The following is an 18,308-nucleotide window of genomic DNA, read 5'->3' as shown; positions in this document are numbered from 1 at the left end:
AACGGATCACCTGAAGCTAAGCGGAAGAAACGAATTGAGAGTTTTAAAGTGTTTGTTGAGTATTTTAAGTGTTCTAAGTGCTAATACAATGTTAACTTGTAATTCGGTTTTTTATTTATTTATCCCGAACCCCAGCGCGTAACAATACCTTACTAAAATTACCTATGAAATTGCCAGTTTACAATATTGGTCATTTGAATTCTAATTCACAAAGCAATAAATTAAAATGAATGCAATGCATACGAATTTTATTTTTAACACATGATATGATGCATGCTAATAATACGAGTCATTCCGTCGCGGTTGTAATACTGTACAAACGTCTCATATTAGACGTATACGGAGTGAACACTACAAACGAAGGCACGACTCGTTATTGGCTTGAAAGCTTCCGACATGGAAATTTTAATCCAAACTGGTGGTCCCGCAGTAGTCGAAATTGGACTATAATTAATTGAAATTATAAGTTTGAACATTATTATACTTCTATAACCACAGATTTCGCCAAGACTACAACTATAGACAAATAATATTACAGATAAACATTATTAACCCATTCTCAATTTGACAGAATTTACGCATTAATAAAAGTTTGACAGCAAACAAAGAGTATACTATAAGTATATGTGTGTGTGTCAAATACATGGTACACACAGTAGTGTGTGTAAAGTGTTTTTATTGATTTTATGTATTTTTAATGCATACTTTAAAAAAATAATTAGCATTCTGCACTCCTCTATAAGTGAGGGAAATCTCATACTCCGCCGTCCGCGCAATTTTCGTAGAAAGGGGTACAAAGTTTTTGCTTCACGTAATCTGTCATCATGTTAATATAGATCCTGCTTCAATACTCGCAAGGCACTAAACGTAGCTTTCCTGTAAAAAGATCCTGGTCACTGTTTGGTGGGCTGGTGCCGGTATAATATCTTCTTGCTTATTGCGAAATGGTACCAGCATTACCACGGACGTGTATTGTAAAGAACCAATAGAACTCTATTTTCTCCAAAGTTTGGCAGTTGGCAAGAAAAAAACCAATACCCGAGAGGAAATACAAAATGCTTTTGAAGAGTTTTTTGGATTTTGTACAACTAGCTTACTTCAAGAAGGGCATTGAAAAATAACCACTGCGCTGGCAGAGATGTATTAATACCACGGTTGATTGTTATTGTTACGCGCTGGGGTTCGGGATAAATAAAATTCTTCCGAATTACAAGTTAACGTTGAATTCAACACTTAGAACACTAAAACACTTCACAACACTTTAAAATTCTTAATTCGCTTCTTCCGCTTCGCTTCAGGTGATCCGTTCGCTGTTCCGCTTTGAGTAGTTCTGATTACTGACTGACTGCGTGCCATCCCTGCAACGCTTTTATAGTCGATACCACATCCCTAGAATTATCGAGAATATTCCACACATCTCTAGTAGTAGTTTCTGCTATCTGCCAATAGAAGGCGTTGTACTTCTCGAGCGTCCTAGGTGCTACTAGGTCCTACGATATTCGTTCGACTATTAGGCGATAGATGGCGTTATTCTTACCGGCGTAACATTATTGAGAGAAATTAAAAAATGTTTATAAAAAAATGATTAACTTTCTGTACAGTAAACGACAATTCCGTAGGCAAATACCTAATATAACGAACCTTAATGTTTATAACGCACTCGTGTGATACAAATATATATGTTCAAATCATTTGGTTATTAAATTTTAAAGCCTGTGAAATATAACTCTTTGACGCTTGTTTCATCGTGATATTACAAAATATTAATAAGTAAAGATCTAAGTCAGTTATGATACTGTAATAAAATAAGAAGATGACAGCGTAGTGTTTGTTTTTGCCTAGTGATTTGTTATTATGAGCCTTATACAACGTAATGTCGACAAGCTTAGGGGCGTATATACGTTTGCAATTAGAAACTAAAATGCATTATCATCGTTGCGCTGATAGACTTTATTATCGGGCCGTGCTTTAGTAAATAAAGCAGATAGAGAACGTTTCTCACTACATTATTACCTACGTGGTTCCATTTTTTTCACGGATGCCGACAATCGATGCATCTTTTTGCAATGCAAATTTTTTTTGCAATTTTTCATTAAGTTTATTGACATTTTATCTCTTTGGAATTCGTTTTAGCTAAGTTATTAAAATTTCAAATTGGTAGCCTATTTCATTATTGAATCTTTCGGCAAAGTAGATTCATATAAGAGCAACAGCCAATGCTTCTGGCCAAAATTTTATATAAATTTATCGGATTTGCCTATTTAATTCATGTTTTGAAATTACTAAAACAGCAACAATTTGAATGACTGGTAGGCGAAATTGGGCTCAACTCGGGAGGACTTTTTATCACTAGCCCTAGCAAGCACTCCTGCTTGAATTTGTCACTAGATCGAAATAACGCCCCAGTGTGAAAATCCTGTGAGAAACTCAGTGATAAGAAGGTTTTCGTGTCACGCCGCTACTTCGAAGGAACCCTTTGGAACGAAGTTCCTTATCGGACGATGCGGAGGGGTACCTTAACCGGGAAAAAACGTCCGTAACGTAAGATTTTTATTAGTAGCGCACACAGTGTACGACTTAACTTTGTAATAACGTACAAAAAATAACATATTTTTTATCATTCATTGACCACGATCTCAGAGCGTTCGTTTGCGCAATACATTAACTCTTATGCAAACAACAGTGAATGAAGTGTACCACAATAAGTTCGCACGTTACCGAATGACCGTGGGTTGTTGCGAAACCTCCAGTTTTATTTTCTTTATACCTCGAATAGAATTTAAAATTAATATTTTTATAATAAGGAACTTCGTTTCTATCCGGTGTCCCGCGACACCACACATTTCTTTTTTATTCTAATTTGAGGTCGTCATGATCTACATTCCTCACATACCTCGGTGATCCAGCGGCTATCCTGCAAAAATTGGATGACCTGGAGATAGTTTACGACTATGCAGGCCGCGTCAGCAACAACTACCCTTGCATACCTAAGTCATGAGTCTCATATTACATACCACATGTACTCCCATACCTTAATCTAATATATTGGCTTTACCATGACATGCAAGGCGGATCGCTAACAAACACATTCCTTCTTATTTAGATGAGTATTGCTCTTACATAAATTGAAGGTATAATTATATAGAACGTATTACTAGTGGTAGGACCTCTTGTGAGTCCGCACAGGTAGGTACCACCACCCCGTCTATTTCTGCCGTGAAGCAGTAATGCGTTTTGGTTTGAAGGGTGGAGCAACCGTTGTAACTATACTTGAGACCTTAGAACTCATATCTCAAGGTGGGTGGCGGCATTTACGTTGTAGATGTCTATGGGCTCCAGTATCCACTTAACACCAGGTGGGCTGTGAGCTCGTCCAACTATCTAAGCAATAAAAAAAGGCATTTTTTTTTCAGAAGGTTGTCAATTTGTGTCGCGAATACATTTCAGCTTGTTAGCCGGAACACATTACTATTCTCATTAGAATCCTATTGTGATTTAAAACATAATTTATTAAATTTAAAATAATAAATAGAGTATAACAAGTTATATTATACATGGTAAGTAAGAGGCTGGATGTGGGTCCGATTTTCTTTGCTTTCGTTTTTTTTTCTGTTTTATTGTTTAAGTTTGTTGTATTCTTTTGTTACTTACCAGCAGACCTTATTTATTGATAGTGAGATAGTACTGCTTATTTTTGATATTATGTGGTTAGCGCTTGTCTTCTCCCCTTCCTTAATTAGATTATTAGGCTTAGGTCACACTAGGGTTAAAACGCATCGGCTTAAAGCCGTTAAGAGTTTATGAAATAGAAGAAGGAATACAAGCGGCCGCATTTGCGGTTTTCCGGCAACTGATTTTAAAACCGCGAAATGTTTTTTTTATATTGTTGCTTAGATGGGTGGACTAGCTCACAGCCCACCTGGTGTTTAGCGGTTACTGGAGCCCATAGACGTCTGCAACGTAAATGCGCCACCCACCTTGAGATATAATTTCTAAGGTCTCAGTATAGTTACAACGGCTGCCCCGCTCTTCTAACCGAAACGCATTTCTGCATCACGCCAGTAATAGGCAGGACGGTGGTACCTACCCGTGCGGACTCATAAGAGGTCCTACCACCAGTAAAAGTTACAATATTACCGCGAAAAAAAATCGAATCAAAATTTATAATCCACAGAACTAGGTGGGCTCCCGGACCCGCGGTTACCGGGCGGTTTTTTGTAATGTGAAATACATTTGCGAAATTTAATAGCCATGTAGGTGAGGCATAGACGCACATTGAGCAATATTTTATCGAAACTGGCTACTGACATCCATTTTTTTTTTATTGCCTTTGTAGGCAGCCGAGCATACGGCCCACCTGATGGTGAGTGGTTACCGTCGCCCATGGACTTCAGCAATGCCAGGGGCAGAGCCAAGCCACTGCCTACCGCTAAAATGGTAGATGTCAGTAGCCAGTCAATAGTAGATGGTAGATGTCTATGGGCTCCAGTGACCACTTAACACCAGGTGGGCTGTGAGCTCGTCCACCCATCTAAGCAATAATATAAACTCACACGGTTTTAAATCGCTGCGGCTTAACTGTAGTGCGGCCTAGGTGTTAGAACGAGAAAAATGGTATCTTAAAAATTAGTCAGTTTATTTATGTACAAATCAAACAGTTTGTTTTTACGATAAGAACGTTTTGTTGCAGGTCACCATGTTTTTTGGTATTTTCTTCGAATGTCCAGTCTTTTTTGGAAATGACATTTGAGGTGTTCTATATAAATGAGAGTGCTTTGAAATTGGACGCCTGTTGATGCTAAGTAACAATGCGTTCTGTAAACGAAGGACAATATATATTTGGATCTTGGAGACGTTTTTTTTATTTGTTTACGATAGACAACATTGGAGCAGTTTGGTAGTAAAATCAGAATAGGATGGCGCTCTTTCATGACGTCATGCCCTTTACGCCGTCATTTTCGACTCCATTGCTTTTCTGATTGTCTATATTTTTTTATTAAGGATTAGCTCAGTCCTGCGATGTTATTGTCGTACCGCCGGTGACGCCGCGGGGCGAAGCTAGGCTAAAAAGTAGCCTAAGTTACTCCTTATATCATGAGCTACCTATCAGTGAAACTCACGTCAAAATCGGTCCATCAATTCCAGAGATTAGCCGGAACAAACAGACAGACAGAAAAAATAAAAAAATATTAATGTTATTTTGGTACACATACTTACGCATTTAGTAAAATGGGGTTATCTTATTATTACAAACAGACACTACAATTTTATTTATTTGTATATATTACTGGTGGCTCGCAGGCCTTTCCAGTTTCATCAGCACAGGTGGGCGAGCACGGGCTCATCCAGGAGGGTCCCATACTGTACCTCTCATGCTTCTTATTCTTATTAGTTTGACACGTTCATCCTCACTTTGTATTCCTTTTTATTTTATTACATTCAAATTTGGTTTCCAAGCTAGCGACAGTGTAGCTCTATTTCGTTTACATAAGTACCTACGTTATTTAATTCGTAGCTTTTCACTTTAGAGGTTTTGTTTTGAATTCGTCTGTTTTTACTGGAGTTCATGCAACTTGAATCGCGAATTCATAACCGCGCCGGTGTCTAGTGAGGCGCTAAAGTATTTCGCTTCAGTTAGGTACGACAGTTTATTTTTAATTTCACTCTTGTTTGATGTACACGTGTTTCGCTGAGAAGAAATGGTCGCGAAACGTAACAATGTTAGCTTCGAAGACGCGTTAACTATGACCGGTAAGTGCGGTTTTAAGGCAATAACAGGTTATTAAGCTTTTATCGCGGGCTTTGAGCGCGGCGACTGAATCAAGAAATTCCGTAACGAAAATAACCTGACACCCCCACTACGCCTACTATGTAGCTCGCGTTCAACACATTCAAACGTTGGGCTTGTGTAGTGTTTGTGAATAAGCGCGCGGCGTGACGTCGCACTGCCGCGTGCACATCATGAAAAGTCTGCCCATCTCTCCCTCGCGCGGTCTAGGTTATGAGTGTGAAGGGGACAGTTAATGTTTTGCTTTTGTTAATGTTTATAAATATAGCGTGGTATTATTGTTGTTTTAATATTAAATTATTATTGTCGGTTTTTAATGCTTAAGTTGATAAAAAATGCTATACAATAGCTTTACCGCGGCAGTCTCTGAGTGCAACACGTGTTTTTTTATTATAGGGTATAGTTTACTCTGCTGTAACATATTGTCTTGTAAATGCTATTGTCATATAGCCCATACGCTATTGTTTATTTTTTGTGTTAACAACTAAAATAATTCATGGTCCATCCAGTGTTAAATGGTTACCATACCTCATACATGTTTCTACTCTACTGCCAATATGCATCTTGAGATATACCTAAGGTCTAAGCGTCAATTGTATAAATCAGCGGTAGACCTTTCAAGCCGTAATTTGTTTGCAGATTAGATTTTCATTACACGATGTTATTATAACTGTATTGTGTCATTTTTGAAAATTTCTTAAATACGTAATAGTGTTTGGAAAGATTGGTATCTGTATCCGGGATTTCAATACCGACGTAATCGCACCGCTCTATCTTTTTTTTTCCTGCCTATTCTAAGTAGCCTCCAGGGGTTATTCTAGATTCACCGAACTAGTAGGTGAGCTCACGGGGCTCAAACCGGGAGTGTTGCTAACACTGGCCCTAGCAAAAGCAGTGTTTCGCAGAATCTACCACGGGATCGAAAACGCGACCCACTGAGAAGGGGAGAAGTCATCGTGGCCCAAAGGATAAGACGTCCGGTGCATTCGTATGTAGCGATGCGCCAGTGTTCGAATCCCGCAGGCGGGTACCAACTTTTCTAATGAAATACGTACTTAACAAATATTCACGACTGACTTCCACGATGAAGGAATAGCATCGTGTAATAAAAATCAAACCCGCAAAATTGTAATTTGTGTAATTACTGGTGGTAGGACCTCTTATGAGTCCGCACGGGTAGGTACCACCATCCTGCCTATTTCTGCCGTGAATCAGTAATGCGTTTCGGTTTGAAGGGTGGGGTAGCCGTTGTAACTATATTGAGACCTTAGAACTTATATCTCAAGGTGGGTGGCGCATTTACGTTGTAGATGTCAATGGGCTCCAGTAACCACTTAACACCAGGTGAGCTGTGATCTCGTCTACCCAACTAAGCAAAAAAAAAAAAGAAAATTCGGCGAGAAACTTAGTGGGCTGTGTCTATGGGTTAAGTTACTCGTCGAGCCCTTCGTCGTAAGCGGCAGGTTCGGCGAAGACGGTGGCCGGTGCTTGAGGTACCTAAAAGCACCGTTAATGGGTCGAGAGACTTTTACAAGGCAAATACATTCAATTGCAAAGCTATATTTTGAAGGGACAATCACGATTTCTTGTACTTGATTCTCGTTGCTTAATATCTGTCTGTCAGATTGATTGCACGTTTAAGATAACAAGTCTCCTGACAACAATTTGTGAAGCTTAATTTTAAATGAATAATTGAATTGAGTCCAGGTTATGGCAAGTTCAACTTGTTGATGTTCACGGTGTGCAGCAGTGTCATCACGGGCATGGTTTTCGAGGTGTTCTCTGTGTCGTATCTTGTCCCAGCCAGTGCCTGCGAGCTGAACACCACCAGCACACAGCAAGGAATCATGGCCGGTATACCATTAACTGGTTAGTTGTCATGTTAATCCTTCTTTTATTTATTTTATTTTTATATCTATTTATTTATTTACTACTACTACTACTACCACCACCACCAGCACCACCACTACTACTACCAGTACTACGACTACGACTATGACTACTACTGCTACTACCACCACCACCACCAAAACCACCACCACCACCAACATCACCACCACCACTACTACTACTACAACTACAACTACTACTACTACTACTCCAGGTGTGATCATGACTTCGCACATCTGGGGCTACCTAGCCGATACCCGGGGCCGTCGGAAAATACTCTCTATCTGCATGAGTATTGGGTTCATAGCCGGTTCTATAGCTGCATTCTCGCCGGACTGGATTAGCTTCAGCGTTTTTAAGTTCACGTCTTCAGCTGCGTGAGTATTTGAAGTCATTTTTGTCTCATTTTGGTCTGTCGCAGTTCCGAGTGATGTGGTGGTTGAAAGGAGATGACAGTGTATCTCGAACAAGAGATCTCACAGTTGCCGTGGAACCGTCTGTACATAACAAAGAGCAAACCGAAATACCTTGATAGACTCAGATATTCAAAGCGATTCGTGATATCGGGGTTTTAACATCAATCCGTATGGTGTTGTTCAATGTGGAGGCAGTTAGCATTTGGGAGTTCTGGTCCAGAGATTGGAGTACTAAAACCTGCGAGACCAAACTTGTACTTTGTCTAACTTCATGTCCAGCAGTAAGGTTACAGTTATAATTTCTGTAAATTAAACGGCTGTCTGGAAGAGATCCCTTTAGCGATAAGATCGCCTATTGTACAAATGTATTTACTCGTTGACTGTTTTTTTTAATGTTGTAGCCATGCAACAGTGTTCGAATCCCGCAGACGGGTAGGTACCAATTTTTCTAATGAAATACGTACTTAACAAATGTTCACGATTGACTTCCACGGTGAAGGAATAACATCGTGTAATAAAAATCAAACCCGCAAAATTATAATTTGCGTAATTACTGGTGGTAGGACCTCTTGTGTCTATGTGTCTTGTGTCACCCTGTCTATTTCTGCCGTGAAGCAGTAATACGTTTCGGTTTGAAGGGTGGGGCAGCCGTTGTAACTATACTTGAGACCTTAGAGCTTATATTTCAAGGTGGGTGGCGCATTTACGTTGTAAATGTCTATGAGCTTAAGTAACCACTTAACACCAGGTGGGCTGTGAGCTTGTCCACCCATTTAAGCAATAAAAAAAATGTGTTCTGGTGTGTAATGATGTATATTCTCTCCCTCTCTCTCTCTCTAAAGTTACGCTTTGTTCGATTGAAGACGATTTGGTTTTTGCTTTACATTACTTTGCGTGTATCTTTCTTAAGAATATGATTTGTAATGGTTATGGTTTATTTACTACAATACACACACACACACTATGCAACCACTTTTCCCAAGCAATTGTTTAATCCTCTTATCTCAAAGTTGATTCGAGGCTAAATATCTTATCACCTCATTGCTTCCCGCAACTAAAATAACACTTTTCATTCACCCTTTTTTATGACTTTACGTGACTAGTTTATTAGTTAACCCGTCCTAAAAATTCCATTGAAAATTAAGTCGTCAGCAATAAACCAAATAATGTTATAGCAAGTCTTAGATGAGATAGTGAACCGTAAGCAAACATCTTGTTACGTTGAAATATCTTTGATAACAGTTTGCGTTATAATATATGACAAATATTAGACAGTCAACAGAAACGTGGTGATTGTAACAAGATAAATTTAATATTCCAAGTAATATATAAAGTTTAATATATCTGTGTAATTTTGCAACTCGCTATCTATACCCAAATATTATTTAGCTTATTATTTACTTGGATAATAAGCAACATAATATTTGGGTGTAGATAGCGAGTTGCATATCAGGTACATGCGTTGAATTTTACTGTGTCCAAATAAAACGAATTACAAAGGATCTTCAGAATTCATGCTGGAGATTTTTTTAATTCTACGTAGAAGGTCAGTTTTGAGAGAATTGGGATGATCCATTATTTTTGTATTTTTACTAAGCGTAAAGTAAAAATTGAGTAAGTGAAAGTGTCTCAGTAAGTTCTCAAAACAGATTTGGTGTTGTTAATGTCCAAACCTCTCTTATTTTCAGCTTAGGGGGCGCCTTCGCATTATCTATGACCTTACTTAGCGAGTGTACTCTGGCGGCGAAGAGGAGTTCTCTTGTCATTCTTACCACCACTGTTTTTATGTTTTCCTCTGGATTGATGGCATGTATGAACTTGATACATCAAACTTCTATAATTACTAGAATACTTTGAGCCCGTGTTTCGGTACTACTGATTTCTGGATAAACCATATTTGTGTTAGGATTTTCGAAGTACACCAGTCGTTCATCCATTTGAACTTCATGTTTTCAAATGGGTAATGGCAGTCATGGTAATAGCTAAATACGTTCAGGTGAAATTGATTCTGTAGTGTGGTTTTTGGTCAATTATTTCCAAGAGATATGTTGATGATCATGCAAAATTGGATGAGATTGGTTTAACTGTAGATCTTTAGGGAGGAATGTTGTTGCTGATTATTTCTAGAGATCCTAAACCTTCATAGCCTATCGAGTTTTAACTAGAACTTTCACTTTGAAAACTGTTCAAGGAATTAGGTGCGAGCTTCAAGTAACTATTTTATAAGTTAACAATTTCATTTTTAGTGATATCGATCCCTGTGCTGCCTCTCAAATTCTCATACTATATCTCAATCTTGGACATCCACTTCAACTCCTGGCGTCTGTTGAGCCTAATCTTCAGTGCTCCATCAGCAGCATGTGCAATTGCTGTTGCCTGTACATATGAGAGCCCGAAGTATTTGGTCAGCGTCAGAAAAGAGGAAGAGGCCTTGAAGACTTTACGAGGAATTTTCATGATCAATAGCGGAAAGAGCGGGTCGCTGTATCAGGTAAACTATTATTCATCACATCACATCACGTCATCAGCCCACAGTCGTCGTGGACATAGGCCTCCCAATCCACACCACTGAGCCCGGTCTTAATAGTACTAGTAGTCATAGTCATATTGTTGTTTACACGAGCCCATATAGTAGATAGATATTACTTCGAAAGAAATCGAAGATTCCTCGAATCGAATGCTAAATGTCTTCTTACTGTTTTAAAGACGCGCCCCTTAATCTTCGGGCTGTGGATGGTTCAACAGTGATAAATGATAACCTACCTCAAAAACCTTGTAACCTAACTAAAGCAAGATTTTTAGTAATTTACCAAGCGCTATGACGTTTTCTACTTCAAAAGAGTCTTGGGGAGAGTACTTAAAGGTAGGCAGTGGCATGGCTCTGCCTCTGGCATTGCTGACGTCCATGGGCGACGGTAAGCACTCACCATCAAGTAGGCAGTATGCTAATCTGCCTACAAAGGCAATTAAAAAAAATATTTGTGTTTTAATTGAAGACATATGATTCAACAATTGCTTGGCAGAAGATTTTCTTATTGTATCAGAAAAACCAATAGCATGTATTACAGAAAACATGACCACGTCCCATATAATCATAAATTACTACTGTCGAACATGTAAATTAGGGTTGGGGACATAGGCTGTTTTCTAGCACTGCGTAGATACTGAGTGAGGCTGAGAGATTGACAAGTAATTTCTTTTTGATACAGGTAGATTCGGTAATACTTGATGAGAAACTTACAGAAAACACCAAAGGAATATTCCGGTCTATGTTGGCGCAAACCTTGCCGCTGCTACAACCGCCGCTTTTGAAGCGCACTTTGTTAATAGGATTGTTGTTCGCAATGAGTTACATAGCGTGAGTTACTTTAGTAATACCAGTTAGGACATAGACTTTAAAAGCTTTAGGATTAAGCTTATGAGACTTATTATAAAGTCAGTGATTATTTTATTGACGAAAGCGCTTAGCCTTGTATCATTATTTCACAGTATTTCACTCAGCGTAGTATAAATCTTTATCCAGGGCTCAATAACGTCTGTTTCCTCAACCTAACTCTATTATACTTCAGCTAAGATTTTTTTTTGTTTCTATTTGTAATTTCTAGTTTTCAATTTAAACTTTTTTTTTTAAAGCACTATCTAGATACTTTATAAAAGATGAAAAAAAGTTAAGTGAAATACGTGTAAATAACATCACTATGTTTTCTTCTTTTCTTCTTTATATGTGTGTAACTTACTATATGCATGGAAAAAAAGGCTTATTATTATTTGTAATTTCAATAGGTCGTACAGATCTGATTATGCTTAGGTTCAAATCCCCAAAGTAACATTTTTTCTAAGGGACATAAGGACGTAATACATTCCCAACAAGGTACAACACATGCACGAAGGAAGTCAAAATTGTTGTTTTTTTTTCAGTTTAAATCCATTCATGGTGTGGTTGCCCTTCATAGTAAACTCCTTCATATCACCAAGTGGTGGAAACGAAACAAAACTTACGCTCTGTCAGATGGCTCAGCTATTTATGGATACTACTAAAACTGTTCAAAAGGTAAGACTAGTTAAACCAATTATACAAGACTCCCGGCTATCGATCAGAAGATACTGATGGGGCTCCAGCCTCTTATGGTTTCATTATTGGTCTGTATTAGAGGTTTCCGCACCGGTAATTATAGACCTCACAGCGTCAACATCGCCACTCAGGAATTTTATGCCAAATTCTCAATGCCAGCCATTTCAATGGAACGTATGAATGTTTCGTACCAGAAATAGGTACCTAGGTGTGAGACTATTATAATTTTTGACGTGACAACGTCTTATAATTCGATGGAGCCGGCTGTACGCACAACAGTTTTCTGCCACGCACAGTAAATCTCTGGAATTCGTTGCCATCAGCGGTCTTCCCCAATAACTGCGACATTGGGTTATTCAAGAAAAGAGCATATTCTTACCTGAAGGGTAGGCAACGCACTGGCGTCGCTGGTGACCGTGGGCGACGGTAACCACTCACCATCAGGTGGGCCGTGTGCTCGTCTGCCTACAAGGCCAATAAAAAAAAACCTGGGATATTTCATAGCTCTATATCGCTACTTCTTTCAATATTATCTTTGACAACAGATAAAAATAATGATTTTTTTCAGCCCAGCGATTGTACTATGAACAAATTCGCCATGCTTGTTGTGTTCGGAATGAACACGATTCTGTCTATATTCAACATGTTCTTATCCAGTTTGGTGAGTTGGGCTGGCAGAAAACGAGTCTTTATTGGCTTACAGGTATTTTTGAACAATATTACTATCTCACTCTACTCTTTAGTGTTCTGTCTAAAATACATAGTCAGATTCTTTGGCGTTATATTAGGTTTCACACACACAACAGGACACAACCCACCGAGTTTCTCGCCGGATCTTCTCAGTGGGTCGCGTTTCCGATCCGGTGGTAGATTCTGCGATGCACTGCTCTTTCTACTAACCCTAGCAACTTCGTCAGGTTTGAGCCCCGTGAGCTCACCTACTTGTTAGGTTACGCTGATATAGCCTCTCAAGACTATCAGCTTAGGTAGGAAAAATGTTAGTACTGCTAAAAAGTTTTAACTAAAGCGATCCATAAACCATAAACGTAAATCTTAATATCATAAACCATAAATCTTAAATCGTCCACGGCCTATTAGAAACATCTGCTGTACTCTAATTGATTAATACGATTATGCTGGGTTTTAAATTTCGGGACTCATAAAAAGGTTGTCAAAAATGAAACTTACGTGTGTCGTTAAAGATAAAGTGCGTTATGATTTTTTAGTCAATACCTGCCTATGTGTGGTTTGAAGCAGTAGGTTTTGCCAGCTTGAAATTCTACTATCATGGCACTGTTTAGTCTTTGACCTCCTTATGGCATACCTCCTGTCACCTGGAGGTATTCTTGTCGTGAGGTGATGTCAGAGTCAGGTGTATCTTTTACTGCAAAATAAATCAATGAAAATTTAGTTTTCAGTCCAACTAAGCAACAGCAAAGTCTCAAGTTAGTGGACATACATCTTATACCTTTAAACGAGAAATTCTTGTATATATATATATATATATACAATCTGTCTCGGAAACGGCTCCAACGATTTTCATAAAATTTAGTATACAGGGGATTAAATCGATCTAGCTACGATTTATTTTCAGAAAATGTTGTTTTATTCGTGTTTTCAATAATCAACTTTATGACTCTTACCGACATCTATTGGCGAATAATAATACAATTTTTACTGCTTTAAAGACACAACGAGATGGCGTTATAAAAAAAAAAAAACGAGCAAAGCTCGGTCATCATCTAGTATGTATTATAGTGCATATTAATATTGTTACGTGCTGGGGCTCGAGATAAATAAAACTTTCATCGAAGTACAAATTAAAACTCTATTGAAAAACACTTAGAATATACACTTCACAATTCGCAATTCACTTCTTCCGCTTCGCTTTAGGTGATCCATTGGCTGTTTCGCTTCGAGTAGAACCGATTACTAACTGCCTTTATGTCATCTATACAACGCTTTTATAGTCGACACGATAAGTCTACAATTATCGAGAACATTCCCGGTGGTACTAGTCGTTTTGATGTGTGTTTTCGCCATTTGATAATAGATGGCGTTACACTTCTCGAGCGTTCTCGATATTACTAGTTCTTCTGATATTAGTTTCTGCTATTTGGTGACATATGGCGTCACTCATACCGACATAACAGTATTAAAGGAAGGGCAATGATTTTTGAAAAATAAAGCATCTTATTTATTTTATGTTTCAGATAATCGCTGGGTTGTCCGGCTTATGTGTCAATTTATCATCAATCAAGTGGCTTAGTGCGATCTTTTTCGTAATTTTCTTACTGGCTATACTCAACTTTGGCTTACTTACTACTTACAGTGTTGATATATTTCCTACATATGTCAGGTGAGTACCCTAATGTACCTGTTTTTAAATTTTTGTGTGAATCAATTATTTCATTCCAGGCAAATGCTTACTTATAGCAGTATAAAATCTCAATACTTTAAATGACAACATATTGTTTTAATTAGCCTAAAATAGCAATGTCCCTTCATGTGATTCCGTTCTCTGATATCACCATACCGTGATCACAAATCGATATTTAAAAGTCATTGGACGTATATATATTTTTGCTAGAATCTAATTAGGTTTTAGGTTTATGAAGGGTTAGGCGGTTAAATAATGCAATTAGGGTTTCGACCTTATGGCGGCATACTGGGCTCTAGTTACAAACAAAAATATGACCTTTGGCCTCAGTCTTTGGTGTTCAGTGTGGGACCATCAATGGAAATTTTAGCTGAACAGTCAGGCAAGACGAAAAACCTTATGACTGGCTGGCTGCATTGAGGATGTACGCTGATTCTCTTCCTTACTATCCTTACTGTTGATTACCATCGCGCATGAACATGAGTAGCACAGGATAGTCAAGCTGCTGTGTGTGTATCTGTTGCTGACCCATAGACACAGCCCGTCGAGTCTCTCGCTGGGTCTTCTAAGTGAGTCGCGATTCCGATCCAGTGGTAACTAGACTCTACGAAGCACTGCCCTTGGTAGGTAGTGTTAGCAAATACTCGAAGTTTCGGCCCGCGAGTTAACTTATCCGTTCCCGAGAATCTGGAATAGCTCGCTAGGCTGCCAGCGAAGACGTACGGACAAAACTTTTTTTTTCCTATGCTGATAGCCTTGAGAGGCTATTTCAGCGTAACCTTAACTAGTAGGTGAGTTCGCGGGGCTCAAACTGGTGTGATGCTAACACTGGCCCTATGAAGAGCAGTGCTTCGCAGAATCTACCACCGGATCGGAAACGCGACCCACTGAGAAGATCCGGCGAGAAACTCAGTGGGCTGTGTCTATGGACTAGTTCGCTCGTTGAGCCCTTCGTCGCAAGCGACGGGTTCGACGAGGACGGTGACCGGAGAAAAAAACTGCAATCTACTGCTCAATACCCTTTTCAAATTTCGTTTCAAGGTCTTATCTTAAATACCTGTCTTGACGCATCACCACCATCAATCCGCAGTTGTCCACGATTGAACATTGGAGTCTCATAATTTACGATACGGAGCCCGGTTATCGATTCTCCATATCTACTTCTTGCTGCTCACCTTTCAGGATATCGTGTACTACAATCGGCTGGTTGGAGCACACGGGTGTCTCAATATGCTGAACGTTTTCTTTTACAGAGCAATGGCTGTCTGCTTGACACTAATGGTAGGAAGGGGCAGTGCCGTCATCGGTATTAACGTATTGAAGATCTTAATAGAGTCACATTGTGAGGTGGCGTTTTACATTTTCGGCGGTGTCACCATATGTAAGTGCTCAATTTCTGAACATCAAAGTGTCAGCGAGCGACGACGTCTGCCATGACACCAACTCTCTTTCTAATCCAGCCGCCAAGAGCGACGCAACAATTTTATATTTCTCTTATATTCAGTCTTTAAATTTGTCAAATAAGAGTAAAATTAATATTTTAAAACAATAAATACAGACCACGCTCAATAGTCACAACGCAACAGTGAATTTCTCAGGATATATGTACACGAATTCCTCACGAATTTTGTGGTTAAATCGAAGATAGCCAACATAACTAATGATTTTTCAGACGACAAGACTAAAGATCACATTAGAATAAGTAAATTGAAATGGATTTTTTTTCAGTATTAAGGCTACGGTATTAATTGGAATGCTATGTTGCAGGTAGCGGTCTAATTGGAGTATTAATTCCTTCCGATGCGCAACTTCTGAAGCTAAAACAGGAAGATTCCGGAAAACCGTAGACATTACATATGACTTTAACTATAACATCAATCTTACCGTAAGGTGTTCAATCGGTTCGAAAATAGTTGTTGAGAAGAAATGAGAAGAAAGAAGTGTTAAGAATTCAGGTCATCTGGCGTTACCTGAGCCCATAATTAGACCTGACTTTCTAACCGTTGCTGAGCGCATTGTCAGGGTGCAAAGACTATAAAATCGGCTACCATTAAATTGTAAATTATTATATACTTCATATTTCAACGGAAGCTTTGACCTCACGTCTCAAGGACATAGCAGAACAGTGGCAACTGGGTACTGAGCTCTGCCACTCATCGAGGATAAACATACCCTAAAACCTAAGAAGGAAGTTGCAGCGGTCAGGATATGGCGTTTAAATTGGATTGGGCTATATCAATCTAAGCTCTCACCTTCTGGTCTACGCGTCAGATGATACTCTGCTTTTAAATCTTCTGGGATACTACTAAACGTACAAAAAATAATATATTTTTGTTATATATTTTTTATAAATCATTGTGAATAAAATAAAGTTGATAATTTTGTAAAGTAGTTTTTTTTTTTACAAAAAAAAAAAAAACATAATAATAATGTATACCCGAATAAATATTTTCTTTATACCTCGAATAGAATTTAAAATTAATATTTTTATAATAAGGAACTTCGTTCCAATCCGGTGTCCCACGACACCACATATCTTTTTATTTATTGCTTAGATGGATGGACGATGTGTGGTGATGGTGTTAAGTGGTTAATGGAGCCCATACACATCTACGACGTAAATGCGCCACCCACCTTGAGATATAAGTTCTAAGGTCTCAATATAGTTACAACGGCTGCCCCACCCTTCAAACCGAAGCGCATTACTGCTTCACGGCAGAAATAGGCAGGTTGGCGGTACTTGCCCGCGCGGACTCACAAGATGTCCTACCACCAGTAATTACGCAAATTATAATTTTGCTGGTTTGATTTTTATTACACGATGTTATTCCTTCACCGTGGAAGTCAATCGTGAACATTTGTTGAGTACGTATTTCATTAGAAAAATTGGTACCCGCCTGCGGGATTCGAGCATCGGGGCATCGCTCAACACGAATGCACCGGACGTCTTAATTCTTTAGGCCACGACGACTACAAGCGGAGCTGTCCCCTATTCACTCTCATCTCCAGACCACCTAGCATTTTAACCATTGCGTCATTTTCGCATCGCGCCTGGACGTATTCCAGGATTAAATTATGTTGATAATGATAATATTCACCAGTCACATTATTATTTTTTTCAAATAAAGAATGTCCTTGAAATATTGTTGAAGTTTTGTTACTGTTGTATTATCATAGGAAATAAATATTTGTTGAGTCTGTGGATTTGTTTATTTTTTTTAATTGTTATCGTTCTTCTAAATAAATATGCTTCCGTAACTCGACAAAGTCAACAATATTTTGTCGTCAGTAATGTGATATTAAATAATAAAATAGATGTGTAGTTTAAAATCTGAAAAATACTCTTGAATAAATATTCAAATGTCCTATTGATTCTGGTCACGGCATTAGAGCGAAGTTGTAAAATTATTGTATTGCCATCGGTCCTTGATTCGAGGGCTGACTTTCAAACTTGAAAGTGTTGAAGTCTTTGAAAATGTCGTTCAAAGATTTTGTTACATACAAATATCCATCATACATACCAAGCTAATAAAAGCGTGTTAATTATACACGATTTTATAATTTACGAATTAGTTTTTTATTGGTATTACGTAAAATTAATACAAAAAATCATTACACACAAACAAACAAAATAACTAGTTGTTACAATGAATGAAAACCTGCGCGCTTTAACTAGTGATAGCTTCATAATGACCATATAAGGTATTCCGTTGGTACCGGAAATCAAATTATTTCTAGAACATCCGATAACAAACGCCCACA

The 18,308-nt window shown here is 38.5% G+C and overlaps 1 protein-coding gene across 2 annotated transcripts; it reads left to right on the top strand.

The window, feature by feature from the left end:
- Positions 1 to 5,608: 5,608 nt before the first annotated feature.
- On the top strand, positions 5,609 to 16,934 carry LOC101745758 (putative transporter svop-1). 2 transcript variants are annotated; one of them, XM_012689616.4, is made up of 11 exons: positions 5,609 to 5,751; positions 7,496 to 7,657; positions 7,893 to 8,055; positions 9,783 to 9,904; positions 10,341 to 10,585; positions 11,304 to 11,452; positions 12,013 to 12,145; positions 12,735 to 12,869; positions 14,380 to 14,525; positions 15,800 to 15,927; positions 16,314 to 16,934. In XM_012689616.4, the coding sequence occupies exons 1-11, from the start codon at positions 5,700 to 5,702 to the stop codon at positions 16,391 to 16,393; spliced, it is 1,515 nt and encodes a 504-aa protein (XP_012545070.1). In that variant the 5' UTR covers positions 5,609 to 5,699; the 3' UTR covers positions 16,394 to 16,934. The 2 variants fall into 2 exon arrangements, with proteins under 2 accessions (XP_012545070.1, XP_012545072.1); XM_012689618.4 differs by having other exon boundaries at positions 5,614 to 5,751; positions 7,491 to 7,657.
- Positions 16,935 to 18,308: the final 1,374 nt, after the last annotated feature.

This window comes from Bombyx mori, chromosome 6, assembly GCF_030269925.1.
Source record: "Bombyx mori chromosome 6, ASM3026992v2".
Taxonomy (NCBI): domain Eukaryota; kingdom Metazoa; phylum Arthropoda; class Insecta; order Lepidoptera; family Bombycidae; genus Bombyx; species Bombyx mori.
This window is presented reverse-complemented; position numbering and strand designations above follow the sequence as displayed.

Bases quoted from the DNA above. Each gene is read 5' to 3' on its own strand.
- LOC101745758 (XM_012689616.4), top strand. From the start codon at position 5,700: ATGGTCGCGAAACGTAACAATGTTAGCTTCGAAGACGCGTTAACTATG. The intron at 11,453-12,012 runs GTGAGTTACTTT...TTTTTTTTTCAG, and splicing joins TTCGCAATGAGTTACATAGC to TTTAAATCCATTCATGGTGT. The intron at 12,870-14,379 runs GTATTTTTGAAC...TTTATGTTTCAG, and splicing joins GAGTCTTTATTGGCTTACAG to ATAATCGCTGGGTTGTCCGG.